The following is a 24,677-nucleotide window of genomic DNA, read 5'->3' as shown; positions in this document are numbered from 1 at the left end:
GATACTGTTGGAAAGATTCCAGATATACAGTCAGGAGAACTTAGGGAAGGCAAACTTATAACATAAATGAGGAACGCGACGGTGAGGAAAAAGGTGAAGTTTTCTCAAAAGAAGTGACAGCAGCAAATACTTCAAATTAAAGAAAGTTTTGAAAAGATGTCACAACGTTGAGAGTACAAGGCATAAAATGTTGGAAACTGATCCAAAGGAGCATCATTCACCAGGTTATAAAAAAGATACTCTTATATTGTAAATTAATCTGCCTTGTACACCTGGAAGTCCTCGGTTCACATACTGCTGAAGCCTAGCTTGAGGGATTTTGAGCATAATCTTGCTAGCATGTGAAATGAGTGCAATTGCATGGTAATTTGAACATTCTTTGACATTGCCTTTCTTTGAGACTGGAATGAAAACTGAACTTTTCCAGGCCCGTGACCACTGCGGAGTTTTCCAAATTTGCTGGCATATTGAGTGCAGCACTTTAACACCATCATCTTTTAGGATTTGAAATAGCTCAGCTGGAATTCCCTCACCTCCTCTAGCTTTGTTCATAGTGATGCTTCGTAAGGCCCACTTGACTTCACAGTGCAGAATATCTGGATCTAGGTGAGTGACCACACCATCATGGTCATCTGGATCTTTAAGAGCTTTTTTGTACAGTTTTTCTGTGTATTCTTGCCACTTCTTAATCTCTTCTGCTTCTGTTAGGTCCTTGCCATTTTTGTCCTTGACTGTGCCTATCTTTGCATGAAATGTTCCCTTGGTATCTCTAATTTTCTTGAAGAGATCTCTAGTCTTTCCCATTCTATTGTTTTCCTCTGTTTCTTTGCACTGTTCATTTAAGAAAGCTGTTTTATCTCTCCATCCTATTCTCTGCAACTCTGCATTCAGTTGGGTATATATTTCCCTTTCCCCTTTGCCTTTCACTTCTCTTCTTTTCTCAGTTATTTGTAAGGCCTTCTCAGACAACCATTTTGCCTTCTTGAATTTTAAATAGCCAACATACACTGGATCATAGAAAAACCAAGGGAACTGAAAAAAAAAAAAAAAAAACCCCACACATCTACTTCTGCTTCCTTGAATATGCTAAAGCCTTTGACTGTATGGATCAGAAAAAACTGTGGAAAATTCTTAAAGAAATGGGAATATTGAACCATATTACCTGTCTCCTGAGAATCCTGTATGCAGGGCAAGAAGCAATATTTAAAACTGGACGTGGAACAATGGACTGATTCAAAATTGGGAAGGCAGTACGTTAAGGTTGTGTATTGTCGGGTCGAAAAGAGCTGGACACAAATAGCAACTGAACAACAGCAACAATGTTGTAAATTATACAAGAAGAATGTAAGTAGGGTGCAAGCATTTTTTATATGTTTTTTTAAAGAAATATTAATAAATTAGTTAAATTCTCAATGTTTCTAATTTGTCAAGGTACAAGTAGTAGTAGCTGACAGAGAGTTTATAATGTTTTCAAAACAAATTTAAAACATCATAGAATGAACATTATCTTTCCTATTGATTACTGAGTTCACTGTGAGTTTATTCAGTAATTTTTATGGTCCTTTCCTATCATGCAAAGTGAGGACTGCATGTGCTTTGTATGTCAGATGGTAATATGTAGGGAGCCATATACCAGTATTGCAGGTGGGAGGCCTTGTACCAGTGCCACAGATGCAGAACCCAGTGCAAAAGTCATCTCCAGAACCGACTGACCCTCTCGCCAACCTTTACCATGACTCCCATCCCCACTCCTGATCTACACTGGCCTCCTCCCTGACCCCACATTAGGTAAAAATACCTATCCTAACCATTCACCTACTGCCACCCTTTCAGCAGGAATTTTATTCTTCCTGAGGCTGTTAAAGTTGACTACTAACCCATGAAAGGCATGGCTCTCCCTTGAGCCGTCCCGCTGTTTTAACAGTTATCTCTCTGTGGTCTGTCGGGAAGTTGGCCCCTTTGCTTCCAGTGTCCTCATTATCTCTGATCTTTATTCTTAGTTAACTCACTCCTTTCTGAAATACTCACTCTGTGTTTAGAAATTCTTTTCCAACTTGTGTACAGACCATCCAGACAATAAGTACTCAGGAAACACATTAACCGGGTTAAGAGCTCATGGAATGCCAGGGTAAGAGCGGAACTGACATTTTATACAGGGTAGTGTATGAGGGGCCTTGGATAAAGTGACATTTGAGCAGATGTTGGAAAGAAGAGAGAGAGAGAGGTGCGTCTGTGTGGGGGTGGGGAGCAGAGGAGTGGTAGGATTTGAGTGATATTCCCCAAAATTCTCTGTGCCTGAAACAGGAAAGCCAGTTAGAGATCATAGCAATGGTACAGGAAGAGATGACGGTGGCTGAGACGAGGGAGTGGTGGTGGGGATGGGAAAGTGGACATTATGGAAAGAGTCCAGTGGTGTGCTGGAAGAGGCTTGGACTGGCTCATGAGACTTGATATTTGCATTTTGAGGAACTGTGCAAGCAAGTTGTTAAACTGATGCTAACCTAAAATTGACCACATTGCGGGTATTTACAGAAAGAATTGGCATGTACTACCAATCAGGCTTTTCTTTTTTTTAAGAGTCAGTTGTTGGGTAGGATGACTTGAGAGAATAGCTTTGAAACATGTATATTATCATATGTGGAATAGATCGCCAGTCCAGATTCGATGCATGAGACAGGGTGCTCAGGGCAGGAAAACTAGGACGACCCTGAGGGATGGGATGGGAAGGGAGGTGGGAGGGGGTTCAGGAATGGGAACACGTGTACACCCATGGCTGATTCATGTCAATGTATGTCAAAAAACACTACAATACTGTAAAGTAATTAGCCTCCTATTAAAAAAAAAAGAATCAGTTGTTAAAGTTTCTATCTCACCACTGGAATTTACTGTTTTAAAGGCAGAATTGAATATGAGTTATAAACTGTGGAAAATTCTTAACAAGATGTAAATACCAGACCATATTACCTACCTCCTGAGAAATCTGTATGCAGGTCAAGAAGCAACAGTTAGAACTGGACATGGAACAACAGACTGGTTCCAAATTGGGAAAGGAGTACATCAAGGCTGTGTATTGTCACCTTGCTTATTTAACTTATATGCAGAGAAAAATCATGTGAAATGGATGAAGCACTAGCTGGAATCAAGATTGCTGAGAGAAATATCAACAACCTCAGATATGCAGATGACAGCACCCTAATGGCAGAAAGTAAAGAGGAACTAAGGAGCATCCTGATGAAGGTGAAAGAGGAAAGTGAAAGCTCTGACTTAAAACTCAACATTCAAAAAACAAAGATCATGGCATCCGGTCACATCACTGCATGGCAAATAGATGGGGACAAAAATGGAAACCGTGACAGACTTTATTTTTTGGGGCTCCAAAATCAATGTGGACAGAGACTACAATCAGGAAATTAAAAGATTCTTGCTCCTTGGAGGAAAAGCTATAACCAACCTAGACAGCATATTAAGAAGCAGAGACATCTCTTTTCCAGCAAAGATCCTACTAGTCAAACCTGTGGCTTTTCCAGTAGTCATGTACCAATGTGAGAGCTGGACTATAAAGAAGGCTTAGCGCTGAAGAATTGATGCTTTTGAGCTGTGGTGCTGGAGAAGACTCCAGCAAAGAGATCAAACCAGTCATTCCTAAAATAAATCAACCCTAATTATTAATTGGAAGGGTTGTGCTGTTGCTGAAGCTCCAAAACTTTGACTCCCTAATGGGGGGAGCTGACTCATTGGAAAAGACCCTGATGCTGGAAAAGATTAAGGGCAGCAGGAGAAGGGGGTGACAGAGGATGAGTTTGCTGGGAGCCAGCATGGGAGATCCCACCCATGACAAGGTCATGTGGAGAGGCCTGATGGGCAACGCGAGTCAGGTCTCAAGGGGTCCTCTGTCTGAGCATCTACCCCGAAACCAAAATCTGTCGTTTACTGTCTGCTATACTATACTCTTCTGACATTACCACCTTTTCTCTGGAAAGAGTTAATTCAGAGCTCCAGTTAACAGTCTCCTGCATATAAAACGAATGTCTAGGCTTGAAACCCCTTTGATGGCTTTCTAACTTATCTGACTGGTCTGCTTTACAACTTGTGGATTGTTTACAGCCCCCAACCATGAGAGGCACGAAGCTGAAAACATCTTCAAGATATAGAGCCTTTTGGAGCTAAGAATTAGTTTGGTGAAGAGTTCGTTGAGTTAATGTTTGCCGCCAGGCCTCCATATCCTTTATCTTTTAGGCACCTGAAGGATATTAATCAATGTAATTGGGATATAGAAAAAGGAATATAGTAGTTTTGATGTTAGCAACACTAGACTTTTGAGTTAATTACTTTTCTCTTTGTTATAAATCACTGTACTTCTTTCATTGTTATAAATTGTTGTGTCTTTGCTATGTAAGAATGTAACTTTATTTAGTGCTTTCTGAGAGTGGCACCAGACTTTGGGAAGAACAACACTTTTAAGACAAATAAGTCTTCTGGTTGACAAACCCTTATCAAAAAAGGGCCGTAAAATGTTAATTGGCCTTCTGGCCAGAAGATGATGTAAATCACCTAAGACTTGTGTATACAACTAGGTATGCAGAGAGAAAGCCTGGTCTCGATAAGAGTCAGGGCTGCTGACGCTGCATAATTTTATATTATCCATAATTTTATATTATCCATTTTATAATATCCATATTTTATATTATCCATTTATATTATCCATTGATCTCTATGTACAAAAAAAGTATAAAAAGCCTTTACAACAATAGAGGATGGGCTAGTCACTGGAAAGACTGGTTTCCCCCGTGTCTTCTTTACTCTATCTTCAGGCTGAATTCCCATCTGGAGCGGGGAGGCTCGCCATGTCTACTTACTTGCCCTGGCTTCTAAGATCCTTGAGAGAGGGAGCCCAAGGCGGGCACCCTCCAATATTCAAACGGGCACCAGTGGCCTAACGTAGATGGTGCACACTTCTTGTCCTGAAGTTTTATTGGCTTTCCCCGTAAACCAAGTTATTCAGCCTCTTTTCTCCACTAATTTTCCTACTATACTATTTCTTCCTAATCTCTTTATATTTCTAAATAAATAAATTTTTCCTCGCCACACCATCCCTGCTTTGAATTACCCTGGATCCACCGGGGCTCGACCCCAGCATGAGTTGGTTGACATCATCAAATCAATGGACATGAGTTTGAGCAAACTCTGGGAGACAGTGAAGGACAGGGATGCCTGGCATGCTGCAGTCCATGGGTTTGGAAAGAATCAGATATGATTGAATGATTAAACAGCAACAACAGCATAAAAGAAAGAGAAATCAAGGATGAGTTCAAAGCTTTATTTCCCATGAGCAATTCATAAGGATTGTGAAAGATTCAAGTTGATGGAAAACTAGTCTTTCCATTGCAGAAAGAGAATGAAACACTAATTTCTGGGTTTGAGAAGTAGGCTGTCTAGACAAATGGGGAAGGAGAAAATTTTTTCTTAAAACCAAGATGGTACTTGGTTTAAAACTAAAGAGGCACTTCAATGGTGGGGAGTTAAGTGAAGGCAAGAATCCAGAAGACAGAATAACTTCTCCATAGGTTATCAGTGTATAGTCCACGGCCAAGTCCAAGGTGATGGATGGTCTGTATTAGTTGGACTTAATCCTGATCTGTATTAGTTGGACTCAAGGAGATCCAACCAGTCCATCCTAAAGGAAATCAGTCCTGGGTGTTCATTGGTAGGACTGATATTGAAGCTGAAACTCCAATACTTTGGCCACCTGATGCGAAGAGCTGACTCATTGGAAAAGACCCTGATGCTGGGAAAGATTGAGGGCAGGAGGAGAAGGGGATGACAGAGGATGAGATGGTTGGATGGCATCACCGACTCAATGGACATGGGTTTGGGTGGACTCTGGGAATTGGTGATGGACAGGGAGGCTTGGTGTGCTGTGGTTCCTGGGGTCTCAAAGAGTCGGACATGACTGAGTGACTGAACTGAACTGAATTCTGACGTCCAAGGGAGATGTTGTGAGTCAGTCTCCAGAGCTACTTCCCATGATCTCTGCTCAGGATCACATATGAAAATTCAGCTCTGGGGGTTTCATGAACATGTGGGCAGGCAGATCTCCATGGACTGAAGACTTTTGGAGCAGAGTTGTGGAAGCTTTCAGCTGGGTCCTTCTTGTGGGCTGGGCCCTCAGTGAGAGAAGGAGACAGTAGAGGCTGATGGCGGCACCTAGCAGGGAGGAAGGAAGGAGCTGTGGGAAACATTTTCATACTTAATTTTCTGCTCATCATTCAGGAAAAGTTCTCTGCATGCCTCCCACATGCCCAGGTATTCCCCTCCTAGGATGCCAGTCCTGAAAGGATGGACAGCCCCTGAGTTAGGACTTTGACCCCTCAGCCTCCTCCCCAGGTCCTCATGCTCCCTTCCCAGGCCTCCCACTCTGTCACACAGAGGTCCCAGTTGGAGCGGCCATCAGAGGAGCTGATCTGGGACTAATCAATATTACCTTAAGTGTGGATACCTGTTGCCCCAGGGAGCCCCTGAGTTCAGTGATCTAGAAATGGTCTGCAAGGGAGCCGCCCACTCAGCTGCTCCTCATTCAGCACACTCTGCCTATCTCCTCCCCAGAAACACCAGGAGAAACCCTTTGAAATCCAGGACCTCACCATCTCCTGGGAGCTGGGCACCTCTTCGAGGGAAACATAATACTCCTGAGGGTACCGAGGGAGGTGTGCCTCCTTCTCTTAACTCCGTGTGAGCGCTGCCCCTGTGTGGCCTGTGGGTGGCCCCCCTAATGAACGCGTGTCTTCTAGATTTTGTCCTGCCCTCCCTCATCCATAACTTACAGTCAGGCTCGACACTTCCTGTGGACAAAGATGACAGAGACACTGAGCAGCAGCAGCACCTTGGGGACTAGGAAGACAACTGCCCAAAGAGAAGACAGCTCTGGACCTGGAAATCAGGGGACAAGAGGGGTGATCAGATGCGCCACACAGGAGCCGTTCCCAGGGGCCTCCACTTACTCCATCTGAGGCTGCCTAGGCCCATCAATATGCTATGGCTTTGACTTGCAGCCTGAGCTAAGGCTCAAGGCAGAAATTAGGGTACAGAACCACCTCATTTTTCCTCTTTCCTTTCTCAGGCTGCAACGGTCCTATTATTTGAAGAGAAAATGCCAGGATTGAAAATAACTGTGAGACAAGAAAAATTCAGCAAATCCTTGTGCACAATCTCTCATTAGGCTGTAATTCCATCCTTTCAAGTCTCAGGAAAATGTAGGAGAAACAGGCAAGGCAGCTAGAACAGGTGCCTAGAGTTTTTGGAATTATCATCATCAATATTAAATATATCTAAACTTTGAAAATATTGGGAAAATTTCCTAAGGGCACAGACTATAGGAAAGGGATTCAAGGTAAGCCTGATTTTAAAGGCTTGGCACAAAATCCCCAGGTTCTGCTCATATGTTACCTTACATGTCAAGAAGGATTAGCAGTAGTGATTTGTTAAGGATCTTGACATGGGCACATTAAATTAGATTTTCCAAGCGGAGCCAATGTAGTTATGAAGATTCTTATAAGTAAAAGATGGAGGCAGGTCATTTGGAGAAGCAGATGTGATCAGAAGCAGAGGTCAGAGTAATGTGGGGCCCTTTACCAAGGAGTGTGGGCACCCTTGGAAGCTGGGAAAGGGAAGGAAATGGATTCTCCTCTAGAATCTTCAGAACGAACACAGCCTAGTCACCCATTATAATGTCTGACCTCTACAACTATATGATAAGATATTTATCTTGTATCAAGTCACTAAACATATTAATTACTCACAGTGACTATAGGAACATAACTTAAGGAAGACAGATTTGACTCTATGGACAGGCATGATTTAAAATGCATACCCTCTGTCCAGAAAAGGCAGAAAGAGAAAAGAAGTGCTATGGGGCAATCGAGTGGTAAAAAGAACAAGAAAAAGGTAGGGAGAAGGGATTTCAGATACTGGTTCCTGAAAGATAAAAGAGAACCAAAGAATTAGAAGACTCAGAACCTTTTTTCCTTTATCAAATGAACCAGCCAACCAGCCAAAAACTCCATTACTGTATTGGTTTGCTCTATGCTGTGGGAAGAGAAGTCCATTAGGATAGGACTTTATTGTAAAACACCCCAATACCATAAAAACAAGCAATCAGATGTCCATCCTCCCATCAGACTGACTCCACCCAGCACTGCAGTGGTTGGAGTCCTCAGGTGCCCAGGGTAGGTTTTGGGTCTCAGTAGGAAAGTGAGCGACTTCACTTTCACTTTTCACTTTCATGCATTGGAGAAGACAATGGCAACCCACTCCAGTGTTCTTGCCTGGAGAATCCCAGGGACAGGGGAGCCTGGTGGGCTGCCATCTATGGGGTCGTACAGAGTCGGACACGACTGAAGCGACGCAGCAGCAGCAGCAGGAAAGTCACATCAGCATCTTACACTTCTCTTCAGCCTGACAACCTAGATGCCCCAAAAAACACACTAGCAGGCATGCTGAGTCAGGCACCCTACAGCAGCCCTGGTTGAGCCCATCAGGAGACTGAAGACTAAAAGCATTTGCAAGCCACTGCAGACAGAAGTCCATGGGGTCGCTAGGAGTCGGACACGACTGAGCGACTTCACTTTTACTTTTCACTTTCATGCACTGGAGAAGGAAATGGCAACCCACTCCAGTGTTCCTGTCTGGAGAATCCCAGGGACGGGGGAGCCCGGTGGGCTGCCGTCTCTGAGGTCGCACAGAGTCGGACACGACTGAAGCGACTTAGCGGCAGCAGCAGCAACAGACAAAATGCCATGGGCTTTTCTCTCCTATGCTCCCTGTTAAGTACAAATGGAACCCTAGAAAGAGCACAAGAGACAGGCATAGGAGGACTCTGAGGTGGGAGAGGAGGCAGACTGTCTAGGGATCTGAGATCTGGAGGAAGAGCACGGTAGTCAGTTGTCCAGGTTCACTCTCCTAACTCCGCAGTACAAGAGGAGACTCAGGTGTGGCACTGGAAAAAAGAAAAAGTCTAAACCAATTACCTAAATTCATGCCTCAAGAAATGAGAAAAAGAGCAGCAAAATACACCCAAGGCAAGTAGAAGGAAGGAAATAATAAATAAATAAAGAAAAACCAGTGAAATTGGAAACAGAGAAGCAAGAGAGAAAAATTACTGAAAGAAAGAGGGTGTTCTTTTTAAAAGACCAATAACATTGAAAATTTTCCAGTACAACTGACAAATAAAAAAGGAGGAATGAGACATTTCCAGTATTAGGATGAAACCAAGGATGTCACTACGGATACTGCAGACAAAAGGATAATGAAGAAATGTCATGAAAACTGTACAGAAAGACATTTGACAACTCAGAGATGGACAAATACCTAAAAAAAAAAAAAACTACCTCAGCTCATTCAATATGAAATGAATAATCTGAATACTCTTAAATATTTGATTCAAATTAATTTTCAAAAGATTCTCAAGACCAGGTGATTTCATGGGAAAATTTTGCCAAGAACTTACAAATAAAAACAATTTTGGTGCACAGAAAACAACAATAATAGTATTTTGGAAAATTTGAATTTATGCTCCATTTGAAATGGTGTTAGTCAATTAGAATTGATTATATTAAGTGTGCACTTGTATGATTTTTATAGAAAGTCAATATACTTAACCAGATAACCACGCTATTGTGGACACACTGACTGGTTGTGCACACAGGACTAAGTTAAAGTGGACGTTATTATGAAACTGTCCTGTATCTCTTGTTCAAGGGAAGTTGTTTATTCTCCCCTACCTCTCTTTATCCTTCCAGCAGGCAGGGACATGGACACTCAGTGACCCAGTATTGACCCAGCAGATGAGGACAACACCATAGAGTATGTCAGAAGAAAAGTGGGCCTTTGATAAGTCTTCTGGAGTAATGATTCCTGGAACCTGACTTGACCCTCTCTTGATGTTACATGAGAGCCTACAAGATGTTTTATTTATGGAAAGAGGGACTATCCTTGGGACAAGCCCCAGCTGAGGGGGGAACCTGTCTCTAATTAGCACATATTTATTGTATAGACTGGTGGTCCCTGTCCTCAGAGACTCAGATTCACCTTGATTATCTTAGCCCAGTCATCTGGACTAAAAGTGACACATTTTCAACCACATCACCCCCTCCCTACTTCTCCATGAGTCCCTCTGTAAAGTCCAAACGCTTTGGGTGGCTAAAGCAGCAAGTGAACTGAGAGCTACCTTTAGTAAACGTGCAGTGAGTGACTGTGATCACTGCTGGTCCACTGTCAGAAATCAAAGGACAAAGGAGCCCTGTGCAGTGACCACTCACGGTCAACTGTGTGCCAAAACCAGACTCAAACTTCGTGTCCTCAGGGCTCCTCTTCCAGAACTTCACAGAGTGGCAGATGCCGACGTCTACTGGGATGATGTTCCTGATGTGGATGGAAAGTCTAGGCTGGAGACAGACTAGGCAGGGGTTAGAAATAACAAGGAGGAGGGGGGTGGGCGGACATGGAATGGTGAACATAATTACTAATAGCTGAAGAAAGCGAGAAGCAGGACACTATGAATGAGATGGTCTCCTTCCATATCTTATTTCCTTCTTTAATTATATTTACATCAAAAGTCATATAAAGAATGTACCAACTGGTTTTAAATTGTGTCTGTTGGAGTATGCAATTTGGGGGAGAGGCGCTTACTTCAAAATCCTACTTTTTATTTATAGGCTTTTACACTCTTCTATAATAAACTTGAATTACTATTCTTAATAATTAAAAAAGATAAAATTTGAAAAGCCCTGTGAGATGTAATGGAAGCCTCACCAGGAAGTCCATGGGTGCCCTGGTCCTTCTGGGGAGCAGAGACCTCCAGGGTATGGTTTTTGGAGACCGCCGGCTGCCCATCATGCTCCACCTGGCAGGTGAGCACCACAGCCTCCCTGTGGGCAGAGGAGTTCACCAGGAGCCAGCTCGTCTGGTTAAAGGTCCCGTCCTTGTTCTCTACGAGGATTGAGGCTGCTTCTGTTCGGGACATGCTTCCGTTCTCCAGCCAGGTCAGCTGTAGAGGCTGGGGGTAGAACTTGTTCACCTGACAGGTGACGTTCACCTGGTTCCCCGCTGAGGGGTATGCAGTAAGCTCCAGGGTGGGTGGAACTGAAACAGTACAGGAAGAAGCTCGGACCTTATAACACAGATCACCATGGGAGAGGGGCTGGAGAACAGCTCCCCACACAGCAAGGGCGTCACCCAGGACAGAGCCAGGCATGCAGTAGGTGCTCAAACACTGAGGGTCTGTTTGCATATGAATGAAGTCACTGAACACAGTGAAAGTACACTGCTCAAGAACAGGGCCCTCCTATTAGGGTTGTTATGTGTGAAATCAACAAGCTCAGCCTCTGGCATGCAGTTGGACTATAAGACTGCAGCAAAATAAATGAAATCACCAAGCACATAGGGTCCTGGGCTTAGCATAGGTGCTCAGTAATTGGAGATACTCAGATGGTAAAGCATCTGGTTGCAATGCAGGAGACCCGGGTTCGATCCCTGGGTCAGGAAGATCCCCTGGAGAAGGAAATGGCAACCCACTCCAGTACTCTTGCCGGGAAAATTCCATGGATGGAGGAGCCTGGTAGGCTACAGTCCATGGGGTTGCAAACAATAGGACACGACTGAGCGACTTCACTTTCACTTTCATTAATAAAGAAAACTACTTATCACAGTGCTTGGCACATGGCAGTTGTACATCTGGCACTTTCATTAAAATAGAGTGACCAGCTCTTCTAGGAGCCCTTTCTAGAAGGGCTAGACTGGACAGGACTGTCAGGAAGTAGATTTCAGGCAATTCAAGGCAGGGAGGAGGAGCAGACTGGGGGGGAGGAGGAGCAGGCTGGGGTCTTGGGAGGCAGGTGTGGGCTAGGGCTGACATGAGGGGCATCTACCTTGGATGGTCTCGGACAAGTTGGCAGTCCCACGGAGAGGAGGGCCCCCCCGCAGGGTGACGTGGGCCACCTCGCAGATGACCTGGGAGTGAACATCTCCCATGGCCAGCAGCACTTTAGCAGTGCTGGTGATGCTGTAGGAAACGTTGTCGTCCTCTGGGTCCACGCTGGTCTGGGAGGCTGAGAGCTCATTGCCATTTTTGAACCATTTCAGGGAGATGCTTCTGGGGGAGAAGCCGTGGGATGTGCAGGTGAAGCTCACTGTCTGCTCAGGTGTAGCCCTCACTGTAGGGCCGGATACCATGGGCGGAGAGGGCTTGGCTACAAAAGAAACATTTATAAATGAGGAACATGATTGTGATTATTATCATTACAAAAACCTCGTGACAATGTTAAGAAATTGAAAATATATTATTTTTAAATTCATGGTTGCAGTGAAGGTTAAATGCACTGGAAGCATTTTTTTCAGGGAGAGAAATGTCAGGTGCTTCACAAAACTAAAAAAACACAGACCTCTGTTTAACTCAGAATGTATTTATATGCAGAACTGTCCTCTCAGGAATTTATGAATTTCCTTCACAGTTGTCTTTCTTTCCATGAATATTCCAATAGGACCAATGTATAAATCCCTGAATTTCAAAGGAATGGTGCAAAAAGGTGTTTTTCTGAGTCTGGATTTTTCTCTTGGGTTAGTACTGGATTGAAAAGATTACTGAGTGCTGAGAAGCCAGTGGTGGTTAATTTCTTATATATGTGTGTGTGTGTTAGTTGCTCAGTTGTCTCTGATTCTTTATGACCCCATGGACTGTAGCCTGCCCGGCTCCTCTGTCCATGTAATTCTCCAGGCAAGAATATTGGAGTAGGTAGCCATTTCCTTTGCAGGGGATTTTCCTGACCCAGGGATTGAAGCCCGGTGTCCTGCATTGCAGGCAAATTCTTTACTGTCTGAGCAACCAGGGAAGCCTGGTTAATTTTTAAACTGTTATTAAATCTGTAGATACACAAATCAGCAAATCGAATGTGAGGGTGGTTTCTCTCTGTTGATTGGTGCTGTTGGGTGTCTCTAATTGTTCATTATTACGCAACATCCCCTTATAAGTTGTCAGACAGCAAATGTAATAAACATTTTCATTTTTAAACATTTAACTTGCTTCCTAAAACTCAAACATTTGAGGACATAGTTAGGACTTACCTTAATATGCCAAATCCAACAAACACCAGCATCATGGATGCCCCTTAAAGTACTGTGGTTAGATACCACTTGTCCAGAGTTGTTCAGAGCTTAAAGATGGGCTGAACTCTTGACCACCCTCAGCTCTCTAATCTTCCCACCAGCCCTGAGGAGGGGCCTGAGAGTGGCCCTATACATGGGATGAGGCTCAGGAAGGATGTAGCTGGCCTAGGGCACCCAGCAGGTGAGGTCAGAGCTCACCTCACTGTACAGAGGACATACTGATTTTAGTGTCACTGTTTTTTATCCTGGAGCCTCACTGTTTCTGGACAAAGTAGGTACAAGCATGATCTGTAAGATGAGTGAGGATGTATATAAGACATAGAGCCAGGCATACAGTAGGTGCTTAATTAGTAACACCTGTGATTGTTATCCTACGATCTGATAGTTCTAGTTCTGAAACTACATTTTTAGGCAAAAGAAAGCAAAACAAAAGCACAAAAGAAGTACCAAGGAGAGTCTCAAGTCTTGCTCCATACAGCTGCCTTGCAAAAATCAACATGTAAAGAAATAGTAGGGACACCAAATTATGAATCTGACCCCTTTATAAAACATAATCCCCTTAAGAGGTAAGTTTGGGAAATAGGGTTTCAAAACACACAAGAGACCACAGGTGCTTTTCCTGCAGATCAGCTCTTTACAGAATCAGCAAGCAAGTTGAAAGGAAGGAGGACAGATTTCATCAGATCCTCTGGTGTTTGAGGCAGGAGGGCTCCTGGCTGAGCAGAGAGTGTTCGCAGGGATTCCAGCACCTGTTTAGATTCCTGTGTTTAAAGTTGGGAAGGTTTCCCCAGGGACGAAGCTCAGGTCTGCACAGGGTAGTCTGAGTGGGGAAGAATACCCTCTGAGATCAGGAGAGCTCGGTTGGAGGTGGGATTTGTTCCTGCCACTCCACTTGGGCTGATTTTCTTGGGCCTCCTAAGATCTGTCAACATCACAGCCTATTCTGAAGCACCCACCCCGGGGACAGCTGTTCTTTCAATCCAGGCACCAGAAGGGTCCATGTCTATCAGGGGAATACTGCAGCTCTCTCTCTGTGACCCCAGAAAACACGTAGCTCTGGTCTCCTGTGCCCTGACTAGGCACCAGAATCCTCTGCAGGAATTAAGACACTCAGCTGCTCAGGCCATGTCTGTGCACTCAAATCAGAATTTCTAGGGTGGAGCCAGGGTCTGGAGAACTTTTCACCATCTCCCAGGTGATGCCACGAATGGTTGAAGTTGAAAGGCACCAGTTCCACACCAACCCTAGTTGTACTTGGTCTTAGAGGGAAAGTGGCCAATAGAACATCCTCTGGTTTGGACACATCAGAGCTCATGTTGGTGGGAGACATGCCAGGCTCCGCTCTAATCACTTGACATGCGTCCCTCATCCAATCCCTGCAGCTACTCTGTTAGGATGGGGCTGTCACTGTGGGACAAGGACACTGACGCAGTGTGGTGAAGGACTCATCAGAGGTCCCAGAGCTGGGACAGGGCAGAGCTGGGATGGGGGCCCAGGCTCTCAACCATAGTGCCCCGAGCCCAGGTCTTTCTAGACCCTCTCCAGTCATCACAGATTCTTGAAACATAATGTAATTACAACTATTTCACAGATAGGGAAACTGAGACTTTCCCAGGATCCCACTGCCCCCCTGGGATGGATGCATCATCGCCCTCTGAGGGGTGGTGTGGTCACCAGGTCACTGTACCCTCAGGACACCTTGCAAAGGTTGTGTGATTATCCTCTTTCTACAGGTGAGGAATGGGGACAAGCACAGGGACCTGGGTCTCAGCTTTGAAATAACACCTTAATTAGGAGAACCTACTTTGTGCTGGTGATTTGGACAGAGCACCTCAAATACTTCCAATTCTCTTGAAAGGAGACCATGAGGACCACCATTCTACGAAGAGAAAACTGACACTGAGAGAAATGGAGAGACTGTCTCCTCTCACTCCCCACCGTGTCCCAGTATTTCCTGTCACCTCCATGTTCCACCTGTGGCTCGCTGGTTAAAGAATCCACCTGGGTTCCATCCTTGGGTTGAAAAGATCACCTGGAGAGGGGAAAGGCTACCCACTCCAGCATTCTGGCCTGGAGAATTCCATGGACTGTGTAGTCCATGGGGTCACAACAGTTGGACACAACTGAGTGACTTTCACTTTCACTTTCCATGAAAGTGAACCAGAATCATGCTTCAAGTTCATTAACAGAGCAATGACTTCGAAAGACTACAGGGAGGAGGCCTCTGAGGGCCCAGGCTGGGGACCCTGAAGCCACAAGGGAAGACATGGACTCCTGACACCAGAGTCTAGACTAGGAACTCTTGCTCACATGGGGCCCCACTCCCTCTAGGAAACACCTCCCTCTCCTCATCCTCAGTCTGCAGAACCAGGAATGGGCATGCCCGGTGCTGCTGGGGTCGCAGTGGCCCCTCTGGACTCTGTCCACACCACCCTTCCCAGACCTGCTCCACAGGAGGCCTAGTGAATGGGCAACATCACAACAATGGGGAGAAAAATCTCCTGATGCTTTTAAGAGTGTTGATCCCTGTCATTGAAGAACATTTCAGCACATCACACAACACTGAATGATCCATGTCATCTGGGTTGTAAAACTGGACTTGCCTCTCTTACAGGACTTTTTAAAGTGTTTATTTCTAAAGGAGAGGACAAAGCAAGATTTTAAGAGGTTGGAGTTGGAGCTTTCTCCATACTTTGACAAGCACAGTGGGGTGTGCAGAAAGCAGTGCTATGATACTGTGAGTGTTTAGGGTTCATTCTTTCCCCTAGCTATTCACAAAGCAAGTCCCCTCTCTGAACCTCAGGGTCCTCATCTGTAAAATGGAAAACAGACCACCTTTCCTTCTGAACACTGTTAATAATGAGGAAATGCCTAAGGAGGAGTCACCATCTGACAGGCTGCTCCTCCCCTCCCGTCCCTCCTTTCTCATCCAGGGAATCATCTGGGCGGGAAGCCTGCGGAAGAGGATGAGCAGCCCTGGGAGCCAGCAGATCTGAGGGGCGGGGGAGCCACTTACTGGCTGTACTGAGACTGAGCAGGGGACCCACCATCTGGGAAGTTTAGTAATATCTGCAAAATCATGATAGAGCCACCTGCCCTGCCGATGTCTGGAGGTTTGGGGAGATTTATTTGCTACCATGACTAGAAGGGAAATTTAGCAATACTGTCACACAAATTAAAATCCGCATACTGTCTAAACTAGCAGTGCCATTTCCAGTGGATATTTCTCCTCTGAGGAGAGTGACACGTGGAAAGGTTATCCCTCAGCACTGTCTCAGTAGCCCAAGGTTAGGAACAACTTAATGTCCATCAGCAAGAGACTATAAGATGAATGGTGGTGTTGCCATATGCTGAGTGTTAAGTAGCTGTTGAAAAACAGGGCAGCTCTAGGTGCTGATACGGAATGAGGGATTTGGGATCATGCAGGTGAAAGTACGGAGAGTTTTCCAGTCATCTCAGGCTCAGGGTCTGAATGTGAGGGGCCTTCTGAACCTTGGGGAAAGCAATGAAAAGAGCCTGTTTCATGGGTAACTCGAGGAACTTTTATTCTGCAACTTGTGTGTGCAAGTCTCTTTCACGAAAGGAGTTCCAGTGCTTGTGCAGGAAAGAGACTGGCTTGGAGTCAGTTTGGGTTCTTAATGGATCCTCTCATTGTCTGTGTGACTGTGGTCTGGACCGCTGTCATCTGGCCTCAGCCACCATCTGTACATGGGGGTTTGGGAGGATGGTGTCTAGAGACCCATCCTGTTCTGAGAGTCCGGGATTCAGGGTCTTTGTCAGAAAAAATCTAAATAAACACCTTTTTCTGCCTCAATAGGGCTGCTCCAGCTCCTGAGTCACCGACATGGAGAATTGGTTCCCCGAGGAGGGACATTCCAAGATGCTGGGAGACTTCAGTGATTATGTGAGTCAATGTGTGAATGACCGAAGAATTTTTTCAACAGATCCTCTGGAAATACCCAACCTCTCGGCATAGTCTCCAGTCAGGGCCATCAGAATAAACACTGAAACTGTGTCTCTTAGAATCTTTTTTCAGTGCGATAGTCTGAATAGAAAATAAAGAAACACATCTCCCCTCCCTGCCCTGGCTGGCTTTCTCCCCTTTGGGAGGAAGCGGACATAGCTTCACGGGAGAGAAGCCCTTGTCTGCTTTGTTCACTGCGGTTTCCACAGCGCCCAGGGCAGGGCCTGGCACGCAGGAGGTGCTCAATAAGTGCTGAATAAAGAGAAGACTCAGCCACACTGAGGGTGCACTCTCCAGAGGTAAGAAGTGAGGCCTGGCCTGTCAAGGAGCAAGTCACTCACTTTCATTTTCCTTATCCCTGGAATCAAAGGACTGAATGAGATGGAAAAGACAAGCACTGTGGAACCAGGTAGACGGGGATCCAGACTTTTCCCACGTTTACCAGCTGTGGGGCCTTGAGCAAATAGCACAGCCGTCATGGCCTCAAATACTCTGATTTGTAGAAGGGGGTAAAATCAGAACATGTCCAGATCACTATTGTATCGGATTCCTTTTTTTCTCCAAGAGTGAAGGGCATTCTTGTTGACTTGTTAGAGACCAGGGGATGAGGACACCCAGGCCAAACTTACCGCTCACAGTGAGATGAGTGCCTGGTCCAGACTTAAACTCCACGTCGCCCTGTTCTCCTTTCTGGAACTTCACACAGTGGTAGACACCAGTGTCTGCTGGGGTGACGTTACTGATGCGGATGGAAAAGTCCATGTTGTTTCTCTTTGTGGTAACTGCAACACTTGTTACTCGGGGGGAGACACCTCCGTTTTGACTGTAGATTAACTCCCAACCTGGCCCAGTTCCCCTGAACCACTTGATGGGCCCCACGGGGCTCAGGGAGGTCACGGTGCAGTGCAGAGTGGCCGTCTCTCCTGCTGCAACCGACACTGACCTCTCAGGCTGAATCACCTGCAGCTCCCCCTCACCTGCCGCTCCTGGAGGAAGACACAAAGCAGTTATTTGTTCATCCTCATGTGATCCTGTAGGTTTTCTCACATGTTTATCAACAATCAACAACAGCTTTCATTGTCTGAATGCACCATGAATGGGCCTTACACTCAGCACACTGCATGTACATTGCATGAAGCTTGCACAACGAGCCTGTGATGTAAGACGCTAATACAGGAGAGGAACCGAGGCACAGACGTCAGTGACGTGGCAGAGACGGGGACTGAGAACATGAGCCCTCTCTGGAAGTGTCACGATCGACCCAGTATTCCTGGGTGTTCACTGTGTGTCCTCAGGGAGTGCTGCATTCTGTCCTTTGCATTAGGTGGGACCACATGACCTCTTAGATCACCGAGTTGTGAGGACTAAGTGATGCATGCATTTTGTATGTTATTCATTAAACTGCAAGTACCTTTATGGGCCAGCCTCTCTCCTCCCCAGAGATCCACATACTCATGATAGAATTGCTCCAACAACCTGGATACTTGAGTGACAGTGATGTTCAGAGCTCCCAACATACAATGAACACTTACTTTATGAAGAAAGTAAAACTTTGTTTCAACTCCCTGGGATTTTTCTGATGACACAGTCATGTTATATTAGTTACCTAAGGCAGATGTAACAAATTATAGAAAATTTAGTGACTAAAAATGACAGTTTTATTATCTTATGATTCTGGATATTCAGGGGCCAAAAACAGAATTACTGGACTAAAATCAAGGAGTCAGTTGGGCTACATTTCAGCTAGAGGCTCTGATCATTGCCTATCCAAATTCTTGAGACTATCCGCATTCTTTTTCTCAAGGTTTCTGTCCTCTTATGACTCCAACTGGGCTTCCCTTGTCACTTGTCCTCCAACTTTCACTTTCCTGCCTCCTTCTTATAAGATTGTATTAGGCTTACATTGATAATCAAGAATATTCTTCCCATAGCAAGATTCTTAATCACTTTTACAAAATTTTTTTGCCATGTAAAGTAAAACATTCACTGGTGAGTATTAGGGCATAGATCTCTTTGGTGGTCTATGTTTTGTTTACTTGATTTATAACTTGGTTTAATTTAATTGTATAGATTTGTAATGCTATGTTAATTTTGCAGTATAGAAAGTGACTCAGTTATACATATGCATTTTTAATATATTCTCTTCCATTATTTTTATCACCTGATACTGAATATACTTCTCTGTGCTGTACAGCAGGATCTTGTTTTTTATCCATTCCTTATATAATAGCTTACCTAACCCCTACCCCACCTACCTTGACAACTCAAACTCTGTTCTCTATGTCTGTGAATCTGTTTCTGTTTCATATGTAGGTACACCTGTCTCTCTATCTCTCTTTGGCCACAACATGCAGCTTGTGGACTGCATTTTTCTAGAAACTTCCATTTCTTTTTTCTTTTTCTATTTCTTTTAGGTTGTTGAATTTGTTCAAATTTAAGTCTTCATAGATTCCTTTATTTTTTCTTATACTTGTGTAATACTGGTCTCATGTTTCCTTTTTCATTTCTTATTTTTTTAATTTGGGTTCTCTCTTGTTTTCTTCAGCATTTTCATTATCTCCTTTTTCAAATTATTGTCTATTAGACTAAAGAGGTCTATTTCATTTTCTTTCTCAGGTGAATTTTCTTGGTCTTTTAACTGGGCATGGTTCCTCTGCTTCTTCATTTTACTTACCTTTCTCTTATTCTGGAAGTTTAGGAGAAACAATTATGTCCTGTGGTCTTGGAGGGCTCTTTATACATGGGAGCACCCACATGTAGATTGTGTGGGTTTAATATTTCTGGTGCAAGGGCTGTTTTTAGTACATATACCTGTCACCTCTTTCCTCAGCATGAGCTGGCCATTATTCCCTTATGGGGGTGTGCCCATGTGGTGTCTGATACCCAGTTTGGAGTTCTTGGTGGCAGTGGTGGCTCACACGTGCCCCCCGAGCACTCAATGGGAGTAGAAGCAGCTCATGACTCCACCTGGAGTCCAGGATGACAGTGGCGAAACAAATGCTCCAAAGTGGGGGTGAGCTTCAAACCCTGCCCCTATGCTTACCAGCAGACAAACAGGCTGGAAGTGTAGGGCAGCTGCACTGACCATCTGTGTGTATCTCTTTATGTTCTAGCTGCTGCAAACTTGTTGCTACACTCTCCTTCAAGTCTCTGAGGTTCCCTATATCCCAGCTGATCTCCTTGCCATTGGGGGTACTTCCCAGGTTACAGGAAACTTTCTTCTTTCATAGCTCCCTCCCAAGTGTACAGGTCTCATCCTGATTCCTTTCTTTTTTCTTCTCTTTTGTCTTACTCAGATACAAAGAGATTTTATTGCCCTTTCAGATGTCTGAGATCTTCTGCCAGCATTCAGTAGACATTCTGTGAGAATCATTCCACATGTAGACGTGTTTTTTGACGTATTTGTGGGAGGAGGTGAGCTTCACATCCTAGCACTCAGCAATTTTGATGTTCCTCCTATGTCACGGGGCTATTTTGTGTCTACAGTTACATAAACCAGTTGCCATAGCAAAAAATCTACATATGTGTCATTGTCATACACGAAGAATGACAAGGCAACTTACTGAAATGGAAAGAAATGCTCTTCACACTGTTTGTAAAATTAAACTAGATCAATGACAAAAGAGGAAATAAAATAGTCATAGGTCCATAGAAATCAAACAACATGCTCTTCAAAAATCAACACGTCAAGCAAGAAATCCCAAGGGAAATTAAAAAACACTTGGAGACAAATGAAAATATAAACACATACTACGAATATATATGAGATGAACAGAAAGCAGCCCTAATGGGAAATTTATGGCTGAAAATGCAGACATTGAAGAACTTTACACTGCAAGAAACTAGAGAAAGAAGAGTAAATAAACCCCAAACCGAAAGTTTGCAAATGAAAGGAAATAGCTGAGATTATTGAAGAGAAAAGTAAAATGTGAATAGTACAGCAGAGAAAATCAGCAAAGCCAGGAGGGGTTCTTCAAAAAGATCAACAGAATTAAGCAAATTTAGCTAGATTGCCTAAGGGAAAAAATCAGAGCGTGGCAACCCAAATAATTAAATCAGAAATAAAAAACATACTAATAATGTCAAAGAAATAAAGGGATTTTAAAACAGTTCTATGAATGATTAAACACTAAAAAAGTTGGATAACAGAGATAAATTGGACAAATTCTCATAAGGACACAATACTGAAGCTGAATTATGAAGAAATAACAAATTAGAGTAGACCTGTAACTAGCAATCAGATTCAATTAATAATAAAAAACCTCTCAACAAAGAAAGGCCCAAAATTACTTGCCTTCACTGCTACTAAGTCACTTCAGTCGTGTCCGACTCTGTGCGACCCCATAGATGGCAGCCCACCAGGCTCCCCTGTCCCTGGGCTTCTCCAGGCAAGAACACTGGAGTGGGTTGCCATTTCCTTCTCCAATGCATGAAAGTGAAAAGTGAAAGTGAAGTCACTCAGTTGTGTCCGACTTTTCACGACCCCATGGACTGCAGCCTACCAGGCTCTGCCGTCCATGGGATTTTCCAGGCAAGAGTACTGAGTGGGGTGCCAGTGCCTTCTCCGTGTCTTCACTAGTGAATGCTTCCAAATTTTTAAAGAAAACTAACAGTATTCCTCTTCAAACTCTTCAAAAAAGTCTTAGGAGGTGGGAGGACTTCTCAACCTTTTCAGAGTTCTACTGGCATTATCCAGATATCACAGTGACATAAAGCCATAATAAGAAAATACAGACAATATCTCTCTTTTTCAAGTTCTTTTCTCATTTAGGCTGCTACGTAATATTGAGCAGACTTTCATGTGCTATACAGTAGTTCTTCATTAGTTGTCCATTTTAGACACAACAGTCTGTATATGTCAGTCCCAAGCTCCCTATCTATCCCTTTCCCTAGCCATTCTGCCCTCATAACCATAAATTTATTCTCTAAGTCTGAAAGCAACATAAGGTTTATGTTTTGTAAATAAGTTCATTTGTCACATATTTTATCCTACATATTAGTGTTATCTTTTATTTCCCTTTCTCTCTCTGACTCGCTTCATTTAGTATGACAATTTCTTGGGCCACTCATATTTCTTCAAATGGCATTATTTCATTCTTTTTAATGGATGAGTAATGATCCGTTACATATATGCACTAAGACTGTACAATGGAGGATAGGCAGTCTCTTCAGTAAATGGTGCAGGGAAAACAGGATAGCTACATGTTAAAATGAAATTAGAACATTCTCTAATACCATAAAGAAAAATAAACTAAAAATAGTTTAAAGACATAAATTTAATACCAGACACAATAAAACACAGCAAAACAAAGACAAAACATTCCTTGAATTAAAAGCAGCAATATCTTTTCCCATCCATCTCCAAGAAGTAAAAACAAAGATAAACTAATGAGACATAATCACCCTCAAAAGCTTTTGTGCAGCAAAGAAACAATAAACAAAATAAAGATAACCATATTTTGGAAGAAAGTAATTGCACATAATGTGATCAATAAAGGATTAGAATCCAAAATTTACAGACAGGTCATATAGCTCAGTAACCAAAACAAACAAACAACCCAAACAAAAAATGGAGAAAAAACCTAAATAGACATTTCTCCAAAGAAGACATACAGATGACCAAAAAGCACATAAAAAGCTGCTCAACATTGCTAAATGTTAGAGAAATGCAAATCAAAACTACAATGAAATATCACCTCATACCAGTTAGAATGGCTATCATCAAAAAATCCACGAACAATAAATGCTGGAGAAGGTGTTGAGAGAAGGGAACCCTCCTACACTGCTGGTGGGAATGTAAATTGGTACAGCCACTGTGGAGAATAGTTTGAAAGTTCCTTGAAAAACTAAAAATAGAGCTATCATATGATCCATTTCTGGGCATAAATTTGCAGAAAAACATGATCCAAAAGGATATATGCACTCCAGAGTTCATAGTAGCACTATCCACAATAGCCAAGACATGGCTAAAATCAGGAACAAGACATGCCCACTTTTGCCACTTCTAGTCAACACAATACTGGAAGTTCAGAGAAAAGTGATTAATTAATATGTATACTGCTGCTGCTAAGTAATATATATAAAATGTATTCAAATTGGAAAGAAGTGAAATGATCTTGTTTGTGTGTGACATGGTTTCCATGTAGCAATTCTAAAGATTCCAACATTAAAAACTGGTAAATCTAGTAAGTAAATTCGGCAAAGTTTTGAGATACAAAGTCAACACACAAATACCAGTTTTTTTCCCTACATACTAGTGACAATGGATCCAAACAAGAAATTAAGCTAGCAACTTCACTTATAATAGCTACATATTAGCTAAGTATAAAATACCTAGGAGTCAATTTCATAATGGAAATGAAAGACTTGCACATCACAAAGTAGAAAAAACGATACTGTACATAGGAAATCCTAAAGAAGCCACCAGAGGATGAACCTGGAGCCTATTATACAGAGTGAAGTAAGTCAGAGAGAAAAACACCAATATAGTATATTAGCACATATATATGGAATTTAGAAAGATGGTAATGATGACCCTATATGTGAGACAGCAAAAAAGACACAGACATAAAGAACAGACTTTTGTACTCTGTGGGAGAAGGTGAGGGTGGGATGATTTGAGAGAACAGCATTGAAACATGTATATTGCCATATGTGAAACAGATGACCAGTCCAAGGTTGATGCGTGAAACAGGGCACTCAAAGCCAGTGCACTGGGCCAACCCTTAGGGATGGGATGGGGAGGGAGGTGGGAGGGGGGTACAGGATGGGGGACACATGTACACCCACACATGTACACCCATGGCTGATTCATGTCAATGTATGGCAAAAACCACTACAATATTGTAAAGTAATCAACCTCCAATTAAAATAAATTAATTAATTAAAATAAATTAATTAATTTAAAAAAGTTTATAGACCGCCGAGTCTCACCACCAAAGATTCCAATTTAATTAGACTTGGATATATTCTCAGCATGGAGGATTTTAAAAGTACTCAGGCTGATTCTGATGTGTGCAAGGTTGAGAACTTCTGATCTAAGTCAGATCTTTCATTCAAAGGTGACCTGTGTGTATGCCATGATCCCTAAATGATCAAGGACAAATGCCAAAGAACCTAAAGAGATCAGAGGTGTAAAGATATGAAAAGCCTACTGTAGCTATAGGCAACTTGTTTTCTCCATTATTTCTAATAATGATTCCTCATGTATAGTCTCTCCTCACTATTAAAATATTGTTTCTGATCCAAACTCATACTTGTATACTTTGCTTTTGGGGTGAAATCACTGCTCTATTTTCTGTCTTCTGTTCATCTTATTCCTACTCATCTGACTCAATTCAGTTGAGTTCAGTCGCTCAGTTGTGTGCAACTTGTGGCAATGCTATGAATCGCAGCACACCAGGCCTCCCTGTCCATCGCCAACTCCCGGAGTTCACTCATACTCATGTCCATCGAGTCAGTGATGCCATCCAGCCATCTCATCCTCTGTCATCCCCTTCTCCTCCTGCCCCCAATCCCTCCCAGCGTCAGAGTCTTTTCCAATGAGTCAACTCTTCGC

The 24,677-nt window shown here is 43.3% G+C and overlaps 1 protein-coding gene across 1 annotated transcript; it reads right to left on the bottom strand.

Annotated features, from left to right (window-relative positions):
- Window positions 1–6,101: 6,101 nt before the first annotated feature.
- Window positions 6,102–20,207, bottom strand: LOC138091135 (tyrosine-protein phosphatase non-receptor type substrate 1-like). Its single transcript, XM_068986778.1, has 6 exons — window positions 20,087–20,207; window positions 17,749–18,102; window positions 11,922–12,242; window positions 10,807–11,136; window positions 6,822–6,927; window positions 6,102–6,204 (listed from the first exon to the last, which is right to left on the bottom strand). The coding sequence occupies exons 1-5, from the start codon at window positions 20,205–20,207 to the stop codon at window positions 6,824–6,826; spliced, it is 1,230 nt and encodes a 409-aa protein (XP_068842879.1). The 3' UTR covers window positions 6,102–6,204; window positions 6,822–6,823.
- Window positions 20,208–24,677: the final 4,470 nt, after the last annotated feature.

Source organism: Capricornis sumatraensis, chromosome 15, assembly GCF_032405125.1.
Source record: "Capricornis sumatraensis isolate serow.1 chromosome 15, serow.2, whole genome shotgun sequence".
In the NCBI taxonomy this organism is placed as follows: Eukaryota; Metazoa; Chordata; class Mammalia; order Artiodactyla; family Bovidae; genus Capricornis; species Capricornis sumatraensis.
Note: the sequence above shows the minus strand (reverse complement) of the source record. Positions and strands in the feature narration are given on the sequence as shown.

Bases quoted from the DNA above. Each gene is read 5' to 3' on its own strand.
- LOC138091135 (XM_068986778.1), bottom strand. From the start codon at position 20,207: ATGGTCAGTGCAGCTGCCCTACACTTCCAGCCTGTTTGTCTGCTGGTA. The intron at 12,243-17,748 runs GTAAGTTTGGCC...TTTCTTTTGTAG, and splicing joins CACTCATCTCACTGTGAGCG to CCAAGCCCTCTCCGCCCATG. The intron at 6,928-10,806 runs GTGAGGCTTCCA...CCTGATTTCCAG, and splicing joins GGGCACCCATGGACTTCCTG to GTCCAGAGCTGTCTTCTCTT.